At 39.2% G+C, this 23232-nt stretch overlaps 1 protein-coding gene across 1 annotated transcript; it reads left to right on the forward strand.

Annotated features, from left to right (window-relative positions):
• Nucleotides 1-220: 220 nt before the first annotated feature.
• Nucleotides 221-21589, forward strand: PTGES3 (prostaglandin E synthase 3). Its single transcript, XM_080662342.1, has 8 exons — nt 221-761; nt 15183-15296; nt 15444-15513; nt 16166-16264; nt 16754-16843; nt 18810-18872; nt 20371-20395; nt 20675-21589. Coding segments are annotated over exons 1-8 (483 nt in total). The 5' UTR covers nt 221-759; the 3' UTR covers nt 20695-21589.
• Nucleotides 21590-23232: the final 1643 nt, after the last annotated feature.

A 23232-nucleotide genomic window follows, 5' to 3' on the forward strand; every position in this document is an offset into this window, starting at 1 on the left:
AAAAATGGCGAGGTGGGCCAGGCCCTCGATTCTGAAGTTAACCCTTTTCCGCAAATACCACCAGCACAGGCGATCTTTTCACATCTTTTTTGGGTGAAATGTTTCCTCAAGAGTAATCAAGCCCCCATTTCACTTTTCAAGCCTCCCGACTCCGTGCGACTCTCCGCCTCAGCCTTCCTCCCGCCGTCACCGCAGCCGTTTCCCGGGGAGATCACCCACAGCGCGCGGGGAGGCAGTTAGATTGCCAACGGTTTTCCAATGCATGGGGTGGGGGACGCGGGAGGAGAGGCGGGAAGGAGTCGGATCCAGGCAGGCAGGCGAAGGGCGGGGCCAACGCCGGGAAGAATCGCGAAGAGCTGGGAGGCCCCGCCCTTTCCGTAGATATCTCTAGAAAGCCGCGCAGGAGCCCGAAAACAAAGAGTGCGCAGGCGCGGCGACAGGGCCCGGGCATTTTGCTGCGTCACCAGCCGCCGCCCGGCCTTACCAGCCCTCGCTCTCACGCACGCACGTTCGTTCTCCATCCTCGCGCCCCTTTTCCTACACTTTCCTCTTTTCGCCGACCGGAGGAGCCGCTCTCTCCGCGCAGTGCATTCTGGGGACCAGGTCGAGCCCGCCGCTGCCGCCGTCGCTGAGGGAAGCGAGTAGAGGCCGCACCGGGGAGAAAACGTCGGAGTCGCCACCGGAGTTTAGTCCACTGCCCAGCAGCTGCCGCCGGAGAGGCCCACCCACCCATTCACCCGTCCCCCTGCCCCGTTCACGATGTGAGTGCGACACCCCGCCAAGGGAAGGTCGCCCCGGCGGGATACCGAGGCCGCGCTGGGTGCTGCCGGGAAGCCGCCCCCTCCCCTCCCCCGCTTTCGGCCCCTCGGCTTTCTCCTCTCTATGGTGGCAGTGGTTCTTGGCTGAGGGTGGGAGGCCCAGTATCTTTATTCCGGTTACCGTTGGCGGGTGGAGGACATTTTTCCTCCAGATGTCCGCTTCCCCCACTTTTAAACCGTCCCTCAGCTTCCCCGTGCTGGAAATCCCACTTTTCTCCTCTTTGCAGTCCGTGTTATTCCTAACTCTCCGAACTTAGCCTTAGGCCTTAATGTACCGCGAGTTTTTTGCCATGCGGCGCCCTGGAGGCGTGGACCCTCTTGAATTGCTCGGTTCTTGGGCAGTCTGGTTCTGCCGCTCTGTTATACCTGTACCAGGCCCTGGGCCAAGTGCACCTGTGGTGGGTGCTACCAGAGGCCGTAGAACACCACGCGGGCCTCCTCCATGAACAGGGACTGCTAGGCAACCGGAGGCAGGCCATACCGTCACCACAACTTATTTCCCTCTCGGATATCGTGATTTCTCGAGCGTGGGTCTTTCCAGGCCCTCTCCTAACTCCGATCTCTCGAAGAGAGTGAAGGTTGCCAAAACTCAGCCGTGTCCCTGGCAGCGAGGAGTTGCCATAGAGTAGGTAGTTCTGCACGTGTCCAGTCGAAAGATACTTGTGGACGTGTTCTGTGTTAACTTCAAGCGAGGTTCCATTATCCTTTCTTAATTTAGAGATGAAATAGGTGTGTATTTGCTTTCTTGTCTTAAAGAGTTTAAATTTGTTTTACTACAGATTCTTTAGCAATTTTAAGTTTCTTACGATAAAGGAAAACCTTGGTGATTTTAATTGAATAAGAATTCTTGGCACTGCTACGTCCAGGCCTTAAACATTCTCTTCAAGAAAAGCTTTACGTTTTCAGATGTGAGAACTGCCGGTTATTTATAGTTTTTGTGGGTTTTTTTGTTTTTTTGATATTAACTGCTCCCTGAAAGTTATGTATGGAAAGCAGTTGAAGGGAAACAATTTTTATTCCTACAAAAAGTAATGCACTTTCAAGTGTTTTCTAAATAAGATAACATTAACGGTGAGTGTATTGGGCTGGAATCTAAATAGAAAGGATACACCCAACTAGTTGATGTCCGGAGAACAAGCCTCTATGCATGTATTACTGAAAACCCCTTAATATATTTATTAGAATTTTGGAAGAAATATCCCAGCCAAAAAAATGGTATCCAATAGAAGGTTTTAATTTATGTTTTTTTTTTTCTTTTGAAATCTCTATTCCAAATAATGTGGCAGGATTGTCAATCTTAAAATATCTGAGTAGAAAATGAATCCTCAGATTAAAGCATTACCAACTTTTAATAGACTAATATAGACAAAATATCTTTTTACAAAGAAATACCATTGTTGTTTTTCTTTAATCAACTTTTTTTTTTTAATATATTTTATTGATATTTTACAGAGAGGAAGGGAAAGGGATAGAGAGCTAGAAACATCGATGAGAGAGAAACATCGATCAGCTGCCTCCTGCACACCTCCCACTGGGGATGTGCCCGCAACCAAGGTACATGCCCTTGACCGGAATCGAACCCGAGACCCTTCAGTCCGCAGGCGGACGCTCTATCCACTGAACCAAACAGGTTTCGGCTAGTCAACTTTTTAAAAGTTTTGTATAGTAGTTTACATAAAAGTTCTCAGCCCTAGCCGGTTTAGCTCAGTGGATAGAGAGTGAGCCTGTGGACTGAAGAGTCCTGGGTTCCTTCCGGCAAGGAACACATGCCAGGGTTTCAGGCTAGGTCCCCAGTAGGGGGTGTGCAGGAGGCAGCCAATCAATGATTCTCTCTCATCATTGATGTTTCTATCTCCCTCTCCCTCCCTCCGAAATCAATAAAAATACATTTTTTTTTTTTTTAAAAGAAAGAATTAAAAAAGTTCTCAATCTCTCACCTGTCTTGGAAAAGTTGAGGATTTTGGGCCCTCCTCAGGCTTTCATAAGATCTGCCCAACCAACTCAGGGGGATGGGGACAGAATAGTACTACCTTTTTTAAAAAAATTAACTGTTGTAGGTTTATTTCTAAGTTGAACCCATTAACAATAGATATAAAGTAAAATATTAGTGTTGAGTTATTTGAAGTAATTATTTTTTTTAAAAAAGTTGATTTCTGAGAGGAAGGAAGAGAGAGACATCAGTGATGAAAGAATCATTGATCTGCTGCCTCCTGCATGCCCCCTACCAGGGATGGAGCCTGCAACCCAGGCATGAGCCCTGACCAGTTTGCAATCAAACTGCCCTTCTGGTTCATAGGTTCATACTCAACCACTGACCCACGTGGGCCGGGCTGAAGTAATTTTTTAAAATATATTTTTATTGATTTCAGAGAGGGAGATAGAGATAGAAACATCAATGATGAGAGAGAAGCATTGATTGACTGCCTCCTGCACGCCCTCTACTGGGGATGGAGCTGGCATGTACCCTGGACTGTAATTGAACCCGGGGCCCTCCAGTCTGCAGGCTGATGCTCTATCCACTGAGCCAAACCAGCTAGGGCTGAAGTAATTCTTTATGGTGTCTTGTACTTAATTAATACGTAAATGGTTTGGAAACATACTGTGACTATATCAAACATTTGTTAAAATCTTTACTTTGCCATCATTCAACTTTATAGGATTGAGTCCCCAAAATAAAATTATCAGTCTTTTTTTTTTAAACCATGTCATTAAAAAAATATATATTTTATTGACTGTTTAGAGGAAGGAAGGGAGAGGGATAGAGAGTTAGAAACATCAATGAGAGAGAAACATTGATCAGCTGCCTCCTGCACACTCCCTACTGGGTATGTGCCCACAACCAAGGTACATGCCCTTGACCGGAATCGAACCCTGGACCCCTGAGTCCAAAGGCCAATACTCTATCCACTGAGCCAAACTGGTTAGGGCCCATGTCATTTTATTGAAGCTACATTTTTTTAAAAAATATATTTTTATTGCCCAGCCGGCTTGGCTCACTGGATAGATCGTCGGCTTGGGGACTGAAGGATCCCAGGTTCGATTCCGGTCAAGGGCATGTACCTTGGTTGCTGGCACATCCCCAGTGGGGGGTGTGCAGGAGGCAGCTGATCGATGCTTCTCTCTCTCATTGATGTTTCTTTTTTTTTTTTAATTTATCTTTTTTTTTACAGAGAGGAAGGGAGAAGGATAGAGAGTTAGAAACATCGATGAGAAACATCGATCAGCTGCCTCCTGCACGCCCCCTACTGGGGATGTGCCCGCAACCAAGGTACATGCCCTTGACCGGAATCAAACCTGGGACTCTTTTTTTTTTTTTTTAAATATATTTTATTGATTTTTTACAGAGAGAAAGGAAGAGTGATAGATAGTCAGAAACATCGATGAGAGAGAAACATCGACTAGCTGCCTCCTGCACACCTCCCACTGGGGATGTGCCCGCAACCAAGGTACATGCCCTTGACCGGAATCGAACCTGGGACCTTTCAGTCCGCAGGCCGACGCTCTATCCACTGAGCCAAACCGGTTTTGGCAAACCTGGGACTCTTGAGTCCGCAGGCTGACACTCTATCCACTGAGCCAAACCGGTTAGGGCTCTCATTGATGTTTCTAACTCTCTATCCCTCTCTCTCTCTCTGTAAAAAAAATCAATAAAAATATATAAAATATATATTTTTTATTGAATTTTTTTTTTTGTTGTTAATCCTCACCTGCAGATATTTTTCCATTGGTTTTTAGGGAGAGGGGAAGAGAGAGGGAAAGACAGAAACATAGATGTGAGAGAAACACATCAATTGGTTGACACACACACACACACACACACACACACACACACACACACACACACACACACACACACACACACCCCCCCCCCCCCCCCCCCCCCCCCCCCCCCCAGGGAGGAGCCTACAACCAAGGTATGTGCCTTTGACTGGAATCGAACCCGGGACCCATTGGTCCACAGGCTATGCTCTATCTACAGGCTATGCTCTATCCACTGAGCCAAACTGGCTAGGGCTAAAATTATCATTCTTTAGCCTCCAAAAGAATTTGTAATGGCATGTTGTTAATTTCTGTAAGTTAAGGAAGAGTAACTGATGATGGCCTTTGTTAAGTGTTGATTTCCTAACCATTGTAACTTGGCAACTGGATTCTCCCTCCCCCCCCATACTTAGTTAGACTTTAACTAGAAGGCAGTAGAAACTGGAATTGACAAATCTGTAGAGTGCAGACCAGTATGTACTGTATTGTTAATTAAGATCCTTCTGTTTAATTGTATTTTCTAGTTTTAAAATCTAGAAGCTATCATTTTGGGGTCTTAAAAAGTTAATGATTGTCACTTTTCAGGAAAAAAATACTTTTGTAATATCAACTGTTTAGAATCAACCTAGCTCTTAAATGCTTTTAGATCATATTTTATCTGACTTCTTAACATTGAAAATTGTTGTGTTTAGTGTATTTTGCTACGGAAATACTAAGTTTGTTGTAAACTATTATTTACTGTGTAGATTGGCAGTGATAGATTTTATTTAGTTAGTTATTAATATATTTTTATTGATTTCCAAGAAGGAGAGCCCTAACCAGTTTGGCTCAGTGGATAGAGTGTCGGCCTGCAGACTGAAAGGTCCCAGGTTCAACTCTGGTCAAGGGCATGTACCTTGGTTGTGGGCATATCCCCAGTAGGAGGTGTGCAGGAAGCAGCTGATCGATGTTTCTCTCTCATCAATGTTCCTCTCTCTTCCTCTCTGTAAAAAATCAAATTATAGGTGGGGAGAGATAGAAACATCAATGATGAGAGAGAATCATTGATTGGCTATCTCTTGAACAGCCTTCTACTAGGAATCCAGCCTGCAACCAGGCATGTGCCCTGACCTGTAATCGAACCATGATCTCATGGTTCATAGGTCAACACTCAACCACTGAACCATGCCGGCCATGTGGCAGTGACAGATTTTAAATTGAAGCTAACTTACCCACTTTCCAAGGACATTTACTTTAAAGCTTACCTTGAGCAATATGTCATTCCCTGTTGTATTCCAAAACGAAACAAAAAGCTCCTATGGGTTTTCTGTGCAATAGTTCATCTTCACATGTAGCCATACTTTATTGCTAAACAGTTTTATGTCAGGGCCCTTTCCAATTCAATATGTTTAATTATTTTGTGTACTGAAAGGATCTAAGTTACACACAGGTGTGATTTTTTTATATATATATTTAATTTCAGCATCTAATTCTTCAAATATCAGTTCATGCAGTGCTATTGGTATGAGGGCTATTCCAAATAGGATTGCAACCCCATTCAGGAACCCAACATTCCTAAAAGAGGGCTTATTTTTTTCAGGAATAATAATTTTTCAGGTGGTCCTTTTCCAAATAAATAACAATGTCTCTGTAGTTCGGTTTTATTATCTAAACTACTTCTGTTAAAACCTGTGACACTTCTTGACTTAAGGTTATGGAGCTCTGAGGCTCTAAAATTTGTAATGGGGGCAGTGAGAGATTGATCTTGAGTCTTACTTTATGAAGAAAAATTCTGTTATCTGCTCTGGGAGGATGTATGCACAAAGTAGGAATGTGGGAAAGTCATAGAGTTGCTTGGAAGAAAGGGACTAAGTTTTGGGGGTGTGTTTAAGAACTTAACTTTTACCCTTCTATTTTAGAATGAGAATTACCAAATAAAGGAACTAGGTTCACATTTTTTGTTCCCCAGTGGTGTCTTTGTACGTTTTTGTTATTGTATTTTATGGTGCTGCTAGGCCAAGAGGAATAACCCAGCAAATCGTTGGTAATTGGATCCAAACAACTTAAGTATTTTGTCTTAGCAGCCTAGAAGCTCTTTGAAAAGCCAATACATGTGAGTTGGAAGAAAAATGGAGTTTCTTGTACAATCACGGTTACTAATGGAATGCCTTTTGGGTACTATATAACATAACTACTTACAGCTTGAAATCAGATTGGATATTTACATCAGTTCCTGTTACCCATTGATTTGTGTGTGGGGGGGGGGTACTTTTTTTTAATATAGCAACACCAAAAATTCAGCTTTGCAAAGATGCAACCTAAAGGAGAGGGATGTGCATTCTACTGTTGAAATTGAACCACTTAGTGTTGTTTTTTTATTTTCCCAATTACAGTTTACAGTCAATATTATTTTATTTTATTTTATTATTATTTTTTTAAATATATATTTTATTGATTTTTTACAGAGAGGAAGGAAGAGGGATAGAGAGTTAGAAACATGGATCAGCTGCCTGCTGCACACCTCCTACTGGGGATGTGCCCGCAACCAAGTTACGTGCCCTTGACCGGAATCGAACCTGGGACCTTTCAGTCCGCAGGCCGACGCTCTATCCACTGAGCCAAACCGGTTTTGGCTACAGTCAATATTATTTTATACTAGAGGTCCAGTGCACAAAATTCATGCATTGAAGGGGTGGGGGTGGTCCCCTTAGCCCAGCCTGCGCCCTCTTGCATTCCGGGACCCCTCACTCCTTACCGCCCACCTGCTAGCTGCTCCTTAGTGCTGCCACTGCTGTGGAGGTGGGAGAGGTTTCTGCCACCGCCACTGTGCTCGCTAGCCGTGAGCCCAGGTTCTGGCTGAGTGGCACTCCCCCTGTGGGAACGCACTGACTACCAGGGGGTGCAGCTCCTGCATTGAGCATCTGTACCCTAGTGGTTAGTGCGTGTCATAGCGACCAGTCATACCACTGGTTGGTCCACTGTTCAGTCGATTTGCATATTAGGCTTTTATTATATAGGATTAGCTTAAGGTGTATAGCATAGTGGTTATGTAATCATATACAAATGTTCTCAATACTTCATTACTTTATAAAATGTTCTCAATGTTTTCAGTACCCACTTGGTATCATACATAGTTATTATAATATTATTGACTATAAGTCATATTCCCCTTGCTGTACTTTGTACATGCCCATACTACCAATTTGTTTTCTTGTTTTAACATATTATTACTAATTTCAGAGGGAAATGGAGAGAGAGAGATAGAAACATCAGTTGATGAGAGAGAATCATTAATCGGCTGCCTCTTGAACAGCCCCCATACTGGGGATCAAGCCCGAAACACAGGCATGTGCTCTGACCAGGAATCAAACCATGACCTCCTGGTTTGTAGGTGGACGCTCATCCACTGAGTGGGCCTTATTCCTGATTCATTGCTTCTGTGTCCTCATAGCAATGAAAAGTGGCTAGAGATCTCTTTTGTATGTTTTTTTTTAAGAGCAAAGAACCAAATTTAATACATATGTATGGGAATCCCACATGCAGAAGTGTTTCAGAGATAGAAAGGGAACATGGATATATAAGGCATAAGGATGAGGTAAGATGCCTTGGGGGCTTCAAAAGGTCATTGCAGGATGATAGGATCAGACTTTTAGTAAATAGAATTATGCCCTTCCCTATAGATAGGTCAAAAAACTATCTGATCTCTTTTGGGCGAGGCCTCTAATTAATCATCTAGGCCAGTGGTTCTCAACCTTTCTAATTCCGCGACCCTTTAATACAGTTCCTCATGTTGTGGTGACCCCCAACCATAAAATTATTTTTGTTGCTACTTTGTAACTATAATTTTGCTACTGTTAATGAATCGTAACAGTAAATGATCGTAAATCTCTGTGTTTTCCAATGGTCTTAGGCGACCCTGCTAGCGACCCTGCTAGCGGTTCTCAACCCACCATTTGTTTACATTACGATTCATTAACAGTAGCAAAATTATAGTTACGAAGTAGCAATGAAAATAATTTTATGGTTGGGGGTCACCACAACATGAGGAACTGTATTAAAGGGTCGCGGCATTAGAAAGGTTGAGAACCACTGATCTAGGCAGTCAAGGGTGGGGACAGAAGTTTCTCCTGAGCCTGCTGCTAAAGTTGCCTTTAGTTCAAAACAATCTGCATTCTACTGGAGTCTCATTTATGAGGTACTAATCCCATAAAGCTCTACCCTCATCACCTAAAGCACCTCCTTTTAAGACAAGTCTAAGGAATTTTCAGTTGTTTCTCTAAGGTACTATAGAGAAAAATTTAAAGTAATGCAAAATTTAATTACTTGAATTGACATAGCCCTGGTGTGGAGCTCTGAAGTTTTTGTCAGAAGAGCTTGGAATGTCTCTTTGTAGGGTGTTTTTTTGTTTGTTTTTGTACTTTTAAGTAGTAGATTATAAGTACGCTGAGGTGAAAAAGATTTTTGCATCTATAAGTGTATTGCTATTAACAGACTTGCACAGTAGTTACAAATTTTGCCAATCCTATATAATAAAAGCCTAATATGTTAAGTGTCCAACCATTTGTTCGACCAGTCGCTATGATGCGCACTGACCACTAGGGGGCAGGCACTCCGACCGGTAGGTTAGCTTGCTGCTGGGGTCTGGCCAGTCGGGACTGGGCATGGGCCGGACACGCCCTGGAGCCCTCCTGCAGTCCCGTGTGTCCCCCCCCCACCCCGCCCCATCATGCACCGGTGCGTGAATCCATGCACCAAGCCTCTAGTGTTAGTATAAAGCAAGATCCAATATAATTTAGGAGCTATGTTTAAAGCTAAATCAACCTTTGGGTTAATAGGAGAAAAAAGGTGTTGTGATCCTCATTGAAGACAAAAGGATTTCATAAATACTGAATTGCTTTTTCAAATGAGTGAATATATGTTTTATTACTGATTTATATTTTTGGTGGTTTAGATCAGGGTCACCTAGTAAATATTAGGCTTTACAGGCCACAAATATCTCTGCCCCATGCTTGTTCTTACAACTTTAAAAATATTAAAACCATTTTTGGCTCCTGGGCCAACCCTGGTTTAGATCATGTCTTTTTTAAAAAAATTGATTTGCGAGAGAGAGATATCAATGTATTGTTCCACTTTTTTATGCATTCATTGGTTGCTTCTTGTATGTGATGTGACTGGAGATCAAACCTACAACCTTGGCATGTATGGACGATGCTCTAACCAACTGAGCAACCTGGCCAGGGCCTAATATTTAAATTTTGTTTTCATTAGTAAAGTGATTATATTAGGAAAATTATTGTATTAATTTGCTAAGGCTGCCATAAAGAAGTACCAGAGACTAGGTGACTTAAACAGTAGTTTATTTTTTCACAGTTCTAGAGGGTGTTGGTCTGAGATCAAGGTGTCAGCAAGGTTGGTTTCTTCTGAGACCTTGCTCCTTGGCTTTCCTTCTTACAGATGACCATTTTCTCCTGTTTTCACGGGGTTGTCCCTCTGTAGTTGTGTTTTTTTAAAAACATATATATGTTTTATTGATTTCATAGAGAAAGGCATAGAGAGATAGAAACATCAATGATGAGAGAATCATTGATTGGCTGCCTTCTGCACACCCCCTACTGGGGATTGAGCCCGCAACCCAGGCATGTGCCCTGACTTGGAATAGAATGGTGACCTCCTGGTTCATAGGTTGACGCTCAACCACTGAACCACGCTGGCCAGGCTATAATTGTGTCTTAATCTCTTGTAAGGACACCAGTCATTTCGGATTGTGGCCTACCTAAATTACCTTTTTATTTTATTTTTTAATCCTCACTTGAGGTATGTTTTGGAGAAAGAAACATCAGTTAGTTGCCTTCCATATGCTCCCAGATTCCACAACTTTTTTGGTATATGAGATGACACTCCAACCAACTGACCCACCCAGCAAGGGCTTAATTACCTTTTAAAGATCCATCTCTCCAAATACAGTCACATTCTGAGGGACTTGAACATATGAATTTGGTGGGGGACACAATTGAGCCCATAACAGTGATAGAACTCTAGATTACTTAATATGAATTTGAGGAAAGGAAAAAGATTCTTTCCTGGTCCCAATGTCCTTAATGTGAATACAAACTGAAGAACTTACATATTTGGTTTTTTATATGGCCATTGTAATAACCAGGTCACCATTAGTGTGCTCCTCTTCATTACTATAGATGCTTAATACACAATTTGACATTTACAGGGTAAGCAATGCCTTTTACACTAGCAAAACTAACATATCGCCTATTGCATATCCAGATCTCCACAGTTTCAGTCATCTTTTTTTATGTTTAGTTTATTTGAATCAAGATGCAGACTATGCCACAAATTCCATTTGTTTGATAACGCTTAGGTCTCAATCTAGAGCAGTGGTCGGCAAACTACAGCTTGCGAGCCACATGCGGCTCTTTGGCCCCTTGAGTGTGGCTCTTCCACAAAATACTACGGCCTGGGCAAGTCTATTTTGAAGAAGTGGCGTTAGAAGAAGTTTAAGTTTAAAAAATTTGGCTCTCAAAAGAAATTTCAATCGTTGTACTGTTGATATTTGGCTCTGTTGACTAATGAGTTTGCCGACCACTGATTTAGAGCATTTCCCTCTTTGTGCCATTGATCTAGGAACATTCTAGATTTGTTGCTTCTTTGTGGTATCATTTAACTTGTTATATTTCCTCATATTTTCTGTAGATGGAAATTAAGTTTACTGTGGAATGTATCATGTTGAATAAAATTAGGAAGTATATGTTTGTCTCACTTTTCAGTCATACTAAGATCTTAAGTTCTTCATCAGTTGTTCATATAGTCATTGTTAATTGTTTCATCCAGTGATGATCACTGCCAAATCAGTTTAAGGGCTGCGAAATAGTGATTTTCCTCCTCCCCATGTTTTATTCCACACCAAAGTGGAATTCCACAAAGAAGTTTCCTTCACACCCTAACCGGTTTGGCTCAGTGGATAGAGCGTCGGCCTGTCGACTGAAGGGTCCCAGGTTCGATTCCAGTCAAGGGCATGTACCTTGGTTGCAGGCACATCCCCAGTAGGGGTGTGCAAGAGGCAACTGATGGATGTTTCTAACTCTCTATCCCTCTCCCTTTCTCTCTGTAAAAAATCAATAAAATATATTTTTTAAAAAAAGTTTCCTTCATGAGTTATCATGAATAATAAAGGTTCATAAAGGAAAAGGAGGAATAATGCCTAATTATTTCTCTTTAATTGCCAATTTATAAAAAACAAATTGGAACTGTAGCATCTTAAGTCAATATGAACTTCATTTTTATATTCAGTGTATTTGAACCAATTTGTAGTAATGCTTTTTTGTTGTTAATGCTCACCTGCGGATATTTTTTCCATTGCTTTTCAGAGAGAGGGGGAGAGGAGGGGGAGCGAGAAAGAGAAGCTTTGGTGTGAGATACTTAATTGCCTCCAGCAGATGCCCCATTGGGAGGAAGGGGGGGGGCAGAAGCAAGCCCAAGACCCTAAGGTGTGAAGTATGATGCTCTAACCACTAAGCAACATGAGCCAGGGCTGCAGTCATTCTGATACTCATATTGTCATTGGCCACCATGATAGACCTTAATTGTTGCCTCCTGGTCTGGCTGACCTCATTGTTCTCACTAGCTTCATTTCATTCAAATATGGATGTCTCAAGGTCATCTGTATTTCCCATTTGAGGTTATTTCTCTGTAGGAATCTTGGTTTCTTTTAGTTGGAAATAGTATTTTGGCACTAGGCTGTTCATTGCTCCAGATTGTTATCATTAGTGCTTTTTAAAAATAGGGCTTACCTTGTTACTTCAATTTGAAAGTCTATGAGCCTAGTCACTTAAAGTTTAATTATTAAGTTTGCAAATATTTTCAGTTAATGACAACATGTTACCACATATTGAAAATACTATTTGGGCAAGAAAAATTAGATATAATGTGTGATCTATTCGTAAAACTAAATTGCTTGTTAGCTGTATTAACATACACCATTAGAAGTTGTGATTCCTGTGTTCACTCCAGCAGCACATATTCTAAAAAAAAGTTGGGAATCCTTAGTCCACAGAAGTTTGGTTAGATACCTTTTTAAAGGCATTTAAAAAGTTCATGCTTTTATTTTGTTTAATTTGCCAATAGATGCCTTAAAAAATAGATGTACCCTTGCTGATCTGCTGTTATTTAGACTTTGGAAACTGCCATCTGTAATTTTTAACCTCCATCATTCAAGTCTGATACCAGTGTTCCAGAGTAGAGTGACTAGTCAAGTTTAACAGTAGGGCATATGCAGGAGGCAGCCGAACTACGTGTCTCTCTCGTTGATGGTTCTCTCTCTCTCCTTCCTTCTTCTCTATCTAAAAATCAATAAAAACATTCAAGTAAAAGTTTAACAGTTGTATAAAAATGTTGATGAGTAGTGGGTTGTAACTTTTATGTATAGAAGGGACTTTAAACTGCTACTCCGTTGGGTTGGGAATTTCAGAGCTTAGAAATAAAACAATTCCTTTCAGTTGAATTGAATTATGAGTAGTGTTAGAACATATAACTAGAATTTTAAACTTTTATTTTGAAATAATTTTAGGTTTACAGAAAAGTTGACGTATTTATCACATATAATCTTTTTTTTTTTTTAATATATTTTTATTGATTTCAGAGAGGAAGGGAGAGAGAGAGAGAGAAACATCAATGATGCCCTGGCTGGTTTGGCTCAGTGGACAGAGTGTCAGCCTGTGGACTGAAGGGTCATCCCAGGTTCCATTCTGGTCAAGGGCACGTGCCTAGATTGCAGGCTTGATTCCCCAGTAGGGAATGTGCAGGAGGCAGCCAATCAATGATTCTCTCCCATCATTGGTATTTCCATCTCTTTTTCCCTCTCCCTTCCTCTCTAAAATCAGTAAAGATATATTAAAGGAAACATCAATGATGAGAGAGAATCATTGATTGGCTGCCTCCTGCACACCCCCTACTGGAGATCGAGCCCACAACCCGGACACGTGCCCTTGACCAGAATCGAACCCGGGACCCTTTAGGTTACCAACCGGTGTCCTCGGACCACTGGTGGTCCGTCAGTTCCAAAAGGTTGGCGACCGCTGCTTTAGTCCTCAGGCTGACGCTCTATCCACTGAGCAAAACCGGCTAGGGCCACATGTAATCTTTTTTGACTGTTAATCATATTTGACTATACATAGCTTCTAGTGGTTTTTTAGCCATATTCTTTTTTTTTTTTTTTTTTTTTTTTTTAGAGAGAGGTAGAAACATCAGTGATGAAAGAAAAATCATTGATTGGCTGCCTTCTGCATGCCCCCTACTGGGGATCCAACCCACAACCTGGGCATGTGACCTTGACCAGAATTGAACCCGGGACCTTTCACTCCGCAGGCTGATGCTCTATCCACCGAGCCAAACCAGTTAGGGCTAGCCATATTCTAATGGTTGGGTAGAGCTCTAGGCAGCTGACTCTATGAAGATGGGTAATACTATATTGCAAGGAACAGGAACACATGAATGATAAGGAAAAAGCAAATATTCCAGGTTGCTTCTAGTATAGTATGTATTGGGTACATGTATAGATAGTATAAAGGAGAGGCTGTAAATAAATTCTTTTCTTTCTTTTTTGTTGTTGTTTATCCTTACCCAAAGACATTTTTTTCCATTGAATTTTAGGGAGAGAGGGAGAAACATCAGTGTTAGAGAAACACATAGATTGGTTGCCTCCTGCGTGAGCCCTGACCAGGGCCCAGGCCAGGGAGGAGCCTACAACTGAGGTACATGCCCTTGACCGGAGCCTACAACTGAGGCACATGCCCGGGACCCTCTGGTGCTCTATCCATTGAGCCAAACCAGCTAGGGCAAGAAGTTTAATTCTTTATCTAGTGTCATTATTTAGAATCATAGGAAGACTTGTTTGTCCAGAAACAAAATGGTTGCTTTATATGGTCAGGAAAAAAACTGCAGGTGAGAACTTTTTTGAGAACAAATATTGTCATTTCTCTTACTCCCCTCCCCCCCTTTTCATTGATTTGAGGGAGGAAAGGAGAGAGACATCGTTGTAAGAGAGAAACATTGGTTGCTTCCCAACTGGGGATCAAACCCACAAATTCGGTTTGTGCCCTGATGGGAGTAGAACCTGCCACCTTCTGGTATACTGGGCAATGTTCCAACAAACTGAGCCATACCAGCCAAGGCCATTTTTCATACTTTTAAATTCCTCACACAGTTCCTAGGATTCACTGTAAGTTATAATGTTGAATACTACATATATCTCAGTTGATTGTGGATTAGTTTTTTTTGGTGTTTTATTTTTGTGAATTAAATTTTAGGAGCAGGGCTCTAAAGGAGTGGCTTATAAATGTTGACAGGGCTACCTAAATGTTTTAACTCTACTGAGCATTGTTTATTTTATCTTTAAATCCCCCTTTTTTTAATAAAATCAATATCATTGTGCTTACTTGGAATGTAGCTGTTAGAGTAAAAATGTAGTTTCTGTTAGAAATTGTAATAAACTACCTCAAAATAATCAATGCTCTAATGGAATAGAAAAATATATTACTTATATGCTAAATATGGGAGGTTATATAAATATTTAGCTAATGAAGTCCAGCTTAACTTTGTCTAATTTTATCTCTGTAGGCAGCCTGCTTCTGCAAAGTGGTACGATCGAAGGGACTATGTCTTCATTGAATTTTGTGTTGAAGACAGTAAAGATGTTAATGTAAATTTTGAAAAATCCAAACTTACATTCAGGTAAATTTCCATTTTACATAATTGGGCAAAACTTATTTCAGATAATTGAATAACTTGGGCTTGCTTGTTTTGTGTTTTCACTGAGGTTATATTAATCCTTTACCTCTTTGAAGAGGCTCATTTAAAAAAATTTTTTTCCCCCCACAGTTGTCTTGGAGGAAGTGATAATTTTAAACATTTAAATGAAATTGATCTTTTTCACTGTATTGATCCAAATGTAAGTAGTCTTGATGCTTTAATACTGATTTAAATCATAAGGAAGTGAACATAGCTTTTTAGCAAGCACTAATTCTGTTTTTCTTAATAGTTCAGAGGGCTAACTAGGTATATTTATATTTTGCGATGTTTTCCCTTTCTAACCACTTTTCTGTTTTCCCTTTCTAACTACTTTTCTGCATACTCTTTTTTTCTTATTTTCATTGTTAAGACTTGGCTATACTCTTGAGGTTTGTCTTATCTAACTATAGAATTTTTAAAATATATATTATTGATTTCAGTGAGGAAGGAAGAGGGAGAGAGAGAAACATCAATGATCAGAGAGAATCACTGATTGGCTGCTTCCTGCACACCCCATACTGGGGATTGATCCCGGCAATCTGTGTGTGTGGCCTGGAATCGAATCATTACTTCCCGGTTCATAGGTCGATGCTCAACCATGCTGGCCAGGCTAACTATGGAAATTTTTAAAAACTCTTCTATGATTATGCGGGGAAGAAAAAAAAATTGTCCTTTTTTTTAATGCAATTTGATAGCTTAGAAGTTTTTAGTAGTTAGGGGAAATGTAGAGAAAGAAATTAGAAAGGAGAGGTGAGGAATGAATGATACTGAAGAGATAAATGGTGTGATAGTGCTTTCGGTTTTGTTTTTAGGATTCCAAGCATAAAAGAACGGACAGATCAATTTTATGTTGTTTACGAAAAGGAGAATCTGGCCAGTCATGGCCAAGATTAACAAAAGAAAGGGCAAAGGTAGGTTTCGTTTTATTTTTATTTTTTTTAAGTTTCACATTTCTACTTTAATTAAAGATACATTTGTTTGGTATGAGGAACATAGTGTTGGTTTCAAAGCTAAGTACTTACAGCCTTGTGTTCTGTGTTTTTCTCTACTTTGAGATATATTAGTTTTAACTTAAAGCTAAGTGAGGTCAGAACAAGATCAGTCTCTAGTTGGTGGAGAGTCTTTTGCATTCAAGAGGCAGACTCACATATTTTGGTGCCACTAAACAAAAAATAAATTAACCAGGTATAGCATAGTTTCTACCAATGAATTTTTATTGTTGCTTTAAAAAGTAAGTTTGTTTAACAATTGAAAGGAGCTTCATAAAACTGTATTTGTCCTAATTCCATGGCTCACTAGTGGGGTATGAACCCACAGTTCAAAAAAAATTTAGTCTTAAAGTACATGCCAATGAGTGTAAGTTAATCTAATCACAGGATGGTGTTTGTATTGGTCTATAGCTTAATTGGCTTAGTGTGGACTTCAATAATTGGAAAGACTGGGAAGATGATTCAGATGAAGACATGTCTAATTTTGATCGTTTCTCTGAGGTAAGTTCTTTTAAATGCATTCTTCTGCCCTCCCAATATATTTCTAGGAAGTCAGTTTAATTTGGTTTTAAAGTACCTAGTGGTATTTAAGGCATGTATTACTTTACCTCGAAGGCGAGTCTGCAATAAAACTAAATGAAATCTTAACAATAGTCATTTAATCCTAAAATTTAACATTCTTTTAAAGTTGATGTGTAAAGACAAAAAATAAATCATATAGTCAATCAATGCAGTACAGATAGTTTTTATTTCAACACTGGGACAGATATTTTTAGAAGCATGAATACAGTAATTGGCTTGTATTTTGGAGCCATGTAATACAAATGTAAACCTTTAAACACAAGAATCATGGTGGGATGTGTATGAAGAGTGATGAGTAAAGATATTGTAGTTTGCCAAATCAGGGCAAGGGTTTGAATTAGCCTGTTTTTTCCAAATACTGCTCTGACCAAAGGATAGAAGTCAATGATCTGCCTTTAGGTAAAATAGACTTTATCAAGTGTACTGCAGTAAAGCTAATCAGAAAAGAGATCATTAGGCTCTAAGCTGAAGATGGGCCCATGAAATCCATTTCTCATTGCAATTAGAAAATTTAGTTCACTAGATTCTGTTTACATTTATTTTGAAAACTAAGAGTTATAAGGAGTACATTTTCAGCTTCATGTATGCAACTGTTTAACATTCCTCCTTACATGGCTCTGACACCTTAATTTCAAGAGGGAAGGAAGGATACTCGTGACTTACTTCAACTATACTATTTCTTACCTGTAGTAATTGGTGCCACCATTTACCCAGCTGTGCAAGTCACAACTTCTTGACACTGTTCTCTTTCACTGCCTCTCTCTATCCAATATGTTAACTGCATCTTTGTTCTTTTGTTTTACCTCCTAAATAGCTCTTGAATATATTCAATTTTATTTCTATGGTCATTGTATCTGCAGCACCACACATTGTGCTTGGCACATATTGAGCATTTTTTCTGCTCTCGAAAACTTTTAACTAAGGTGTTGAACATTGCCTTTAGACATAGGGAAACTTTGCTAGTTACTCATATTATTCAAGACTAGATTGCCCAGAATTTTTATACTGAGAGATTTGACTTAAGTATTTAACTCTAAAGTCCAGATAAGCATATATATATTTGAAGTCTTTGATTTTTGTTTACAAAGTTATAATGGTTGTGTAAATACTTAAAATTTTAAAAGTTTAAATATTACAGAAAAGTTGTAACTTGGGGAGATAAATCCCTCCCCATCAGATAATAGTTCTATCTTTGGCTATTTGTACCTCTTTCAATAACACACTACTTGCTTTATGATTGGAAACAGATAAAGATGGGGAATTAGTACTTCATGTAAGCATGTTTTGTTGTTAGCCCCATTTTATTATAAGAAGGTATATATACAAGCTTATTTTCTTGTATATATAATTGACATAAAGTCTTTTAAGAATTATGTTTATTTGTTTTTAACTTAGTTATTATTTGACCTTTGATTCAATTTTCAGGACTTTTATACAAACTAAGCATCCTGAAAGACTTTTTAAAAATCATTTATTGATTCTTCACAGTATTTAAAACTGTAGCAAGAATACCATAATACATATGTCAGTCAGCTTAGGATACAAAACTTTACAACTACAAATGAATCCCATTCTTGTCTATCAGTGGTAACTGCTATTTAGGATTTGGGTGTTTAATTTCTGTATCATATATACATATCTTGCTGGATGAATTTTAATAACTTCACCTTTCTGCGATGAGAGTTCAGATTTAATTTACAAGTTTTCAGGATTTTATATACAATTACCTATAATCTTTCCAGAAAAAAAAGTACTTAATTTTTTTTTTTTGCTTTTTTTGTTGGTGGAAATCTATGGCAGACTTAAGGTTTATTCTGGAGTGTGCCACCTAATAATTAGGGCTTAATTTAACATCATTTTTAAAACTAATTTTTACTTCAAATAGATGATGAACAACATGGGTGGTGATGAGGATGTAGATTTACCAGAAGTAGATGGAGCAGATGATGTAAGTCTATAAATTCTTTTCTTTGTTACTAAAATAGTAAGAAACAATGTATTTATAGGTTGTTTGATATATAATCAAGATTTTTTTTTTTTGCTACTTTTTGATGTTTGTTTGGTTTTAATATTTTTATTGATTTCAGAGAGGAAGGGAGAAGGAGAGAGATAGAAACATCAATGATGATAACCATTGATCGGCTGCCTCTGCACTCCCCGCACTGGGGATCGAGCCCAAAACCTGGGCATGTGCCCAGGGACCCTTCAGTCCGCAGGCCAACGCTTTATCCACTGAACAAACCCAGCTAGGGCTTTGTTGTTGTTTTTTTAATACATTTTATTTATTTTTTTAGAGAGGAAGGGAGAGGGATAGAGAGTTAGAAACATCGATGAGAGAGAAACATCAATCATCTGCCTCCTGCACACTTCCTACTGAGTATGTGCCTGCAACCAAGGTACATGCCCTCGACCAGAATCGAACCCGGGACCCTTGAGTCCGCAGGCTGACGCTCTATCCACTGAGCCAAACCGGCTAGGGCGGGCTTTGTTTGTTTTTAATATAGGGTAAAGCAGTTTTTAAAATGTGCCCGTTTTTGAGGGATAGTTACCTACTAGCAAACTGGTATCTAATGGGCCATTCTTTTTTTTTTTTTTCCTTTTTTTTTTTTTTTAATGGGCCATTCTTAAAGAGACCAGATTTCAAAAGAATCAATGCATGGAGACATCATATGCCTTATTCAATTAAGAGTTAGTCTAGGGATTATTTTTACAAAGTTAAACAAGTTTATAAAAGTGAATTGGCCCTGGCAGGTTTTGCTCAGTGGATAGAGCATCGGCCTGTGGACTAAATGGTCCCAGGTTCGATTCTGGTCAAGGGCATGTACCTTGGTTGCGGGCATATCCCCAGTAGGAGGTGTGCAGGAGGCAGCTGATCGATGTTTCTAACTCTCTATCCCTCTCCCTTCCTCTCTGTAAAAAATCAATAAAATATATTTTATTTTTAAAAAGTGAATTGGTCAGAGATTAAGTAAACATATGGACATTGTGAATCTATAAGAGGATATACTGGGTTACTCTTCTCAACATTCCCCTCTGGCATTCTGTTAACATCGTTAAAAAATTTGTTCAATGCATTTAGGAAAATACTTAGACAATTCACCAGCTACAATTAGACTTCTATCAGTCCAGTGGTCTTTATATTGAGCCATTTTCTTTCGTTGAATGTCAGGAGAGAAGAGAAACCATTTTATACCAAGATTAAGCCTGGTTGACAGGGATTGAAAGGATGAACTCAATTCCTACCAAAAGGCACCCATCTTCCTCAGCTGTCCATCTATAAACCCATTCTTAAATCAGTTGATTAAATTAATAAGCTTGATATAATCACCTATCTTTTGCTACGTGAATGAAAACTACAATGCTGCAGCTTTTTAAGGCAAAATGTTCAGTTAGCAGAGGAATGTTTGATCAACTTGGTAACTTTTTTCTTTATTTCTCCTCTGCAGGATTCACAAGACAGTGATGATGAAAGTAAGTGTCTTTGTAAAAATGTTTTGCACAGTAGTATTTCACATCAAAGACCACAACTCTCAAAATAAAGAAATTAACTTCTTTATAATCTTAGAAAAATATTTATTATTTCTTTATGGCCCCTAATAAATAGCCAAAGCAGAAATTTTAATGATTTGAGATTCAAATTCAAAAAGTAGGCAACTTATTTAATTCTCTCTGGCTGCTTTCTCTATAAGACTTTGACGTTGATGGATTACTTCCTTATACTTCATACTAATCTTGTTAAAATCCTTTCAGAAATGCCAGATCTGGAATAAAGAATGTTGTCGTCCCTGGATTTTGAGAAAGAAAAATAACTTCTCTGCAAGATTTCATAATTGAGAGAATTCCTGAGTTGATAGCTCTAAAGGCAGATGCTGCATTTGCCTCCTTTAACCCATTTTTCAACCTGTTTGTTTTCTTAAAGGCTTCACTAAGGGTTGATATGTACCATTGTATGGGGCAATTTTAAGTCAGCTAAGGCAATAACCTTATGCATGAACATTTCCCAGACTTCCATGATGCTGTTGAGGTCCTAGACAATTGATACAGCAGTTGTGATAAATAAAAACATTTCACCTAAGTCTCCTTTACTTCATAACATAGATACTGACATGATAGGAAGCTCTTGGATTATGGAAAGATAACTAAGTTTTAGATTTTAGAACATGGACTCAACCTGGCTGAAACAAATTGACACCTTAAACTGGTAACCTATTGTTCCTCTGGTATATTCTTCAGGATTGTTCCACTGAAGTTTTATTTTTCAAAAATTTTACTTCACATTGTACATAAGTGATCACTTGTCAGTGTTCCAAATGTATCTTAGCTAAAACTAGTGAATGCCCTAACTTAGATGGTTTTTGAAGCCTGTACATTTGGTATTGTTTGACCCTTAAACTTTTACATCTCTTAGCATGGAGGACAAAGAAAGGCTGTACATTGTTGCTTGAGAGTCTGTACATTTAGACCAAATTTGTATTTGCACTGTCAGTATGGCAAATGAGTGAAAAAATGTTATTAATACACTATTGGAATTTTTATTTCTTTTTTCTTTTTTTTTTTCTTTTTTTGATCCAGCTTGTACCAGGGCTGAAAACCTCAATTTATGTTCATGACAGTGGGGATTTTTTTAAATGTCTACATTCTTTCTAATAAACTGTTGGAAGACTTCTTGGCTGTCCTTTTAAGTGTCTGGTTTACTGTAATTTTATGTATTATCATTTACTGGAATGGAGTTACTTTTACTTGAGGAAGAATTTGGGGATATTTCTCTGTTTGGAAAAAAAAGTCTTGCTATAAATGTCACAGGAAACCTTTTAAAAGTGGATCTGTAATAGCAAATTGTAGATGCACTTTGCAGCAGTTGGAAAAGAAAGTGTTGTGATTTGATTGAAATAAAACTAAATGTGTTGTCCTCCTCTAAATCTTTGAGCTTCTGCATTTTGGCAGTTTTTTATTCCCTCCAGCTTCTGTGTATTTGTCATAGCATAAAAATGCTTCATATTTCAGCACTTGTTTGTGTCAGACCTGTGTTGCAGGAAATGTTAAGTCCTGGGGATAAAAGATTAATCTTTCACGTGATTGCTGTGTTCAGAGCTCACAGGCTAGGTCGGGGGACAAATACTGGACAAAAACTTGGTAGATTGCAAGTGCAGTAATAGATACAGATATGTCATAAAACAACCTTCTTTCCTTCCCCTGTTACAGCTCTTCAAAATGATACTCAACACCATATTTTTGAAAGGCTACACTGAGAAAATCTTCCTACTTTTTAGGAGCCCTTGACATTCAACTCTGATACATTACAGGAGTAACTTGGGTTCTGATTCTACTAAGGGATTGTAATTCCCTCAGAGCTAGCTATAGGTTTTTCTGAATTGGGAGGTATGTTTGAAATTCTATACTTTAAAAAAAATTCTAACATGGTTTTCTTACTTTGGAGCATGCCAACAGTATCTGTATAACTGATAAGTCATGCAGTTCTTAGCTTCAGGGGTGGGCGACTTTAAAAAAAAAACAACAAAATCCTATTTTTAGTTTGATTCTCTTGAAAAACTATTTTTGAGGGTTGGGGATCAAACCATTTTTTATTGGGCTTCAGGGAAAGATTTAAAGGCTAGGATGACAATGAGGTCCGACATCCTCAGCCAGCTGGGATCTCCCCAGTTTCTTTATAATTGCCAAAAATTGAAAAACTTTGTGTGTGTCAGACATGGAAGTTAAAGAGTTTCATTAAGGATTCATTTGGCTTACTGCCAGTCATAGGCTATACAGCATTAAAGTATAGCTTGATGGATTTCTGATTCCGTCTGTCTGAAGGTTCTTTAAAAAACTGTTCAAATGTTTGAGTGATTTAAGTTTGAATGTGCGATAACATATTTTTGTGCATTTTGATGTGCAGTGATAAAGGTGCTATATTCAGCTTCCTAAGCTATTAAGTTACCTCCAGGGAAGGGGGAAAGACGATTAGTTGCTACAGTAGCACAAAGATTTTATTTACCAACTTAGTTTTTGGGCTAGTTTTAATTTCTGTTTAGCAGGAATCCTTTTGACAAGAAACAAGTGATAATGAACTGATTTTATATGCCAAAATCAAACAAAGCTGTTACCCATGGCTCACCCAGCATTGGACCAAGCTTGAGATCATAGGCTGGGATGGAGAGAGGAGGCAGGTACCTTGTCTACTGTAACCCCTGAATTATTTTAAACTGCCAGTCTTTGCTTTTTTTCCCTTTCCTTTTTTTTTTTTTTTTCCAATTGATTTCAGAGAGGAAGGGGGAGAGAGAAACATCAATGATGAGAGAGTCATCAAT

Source organism: Plecotus auritus (genome assembly GCF_963455305.1).
Source record: "Plecotus auritus genome assembly, chromosome: 3".
Taxonomy (NCBI): Eukaryota; Metazoa; Chordata; class Mammalia; order Chiroptera; family Vespertilionidae; genus Plecotus; species Plecotus auritus.

Bases quoted from the DNA above. Each gene is read 5' to 3' on its own strand.
- PTGES3 (XM_080662342.1), top strand. The intron at 16,265-16,753 runs GTAGGTTTCGTT...ATTGGTCTATAG, and splicing joins TAACAAAAGAAAGGGCAAAG to CTTAATTGGCTTAGTGTGGA. The intron at 20,396-20,674 runs GTAAGTGTCTTT...AAATCCTTTCAG, and splicing joins ACAAGACAGTGATGATGAAA to AAATGCCAGATCTGGAATAA.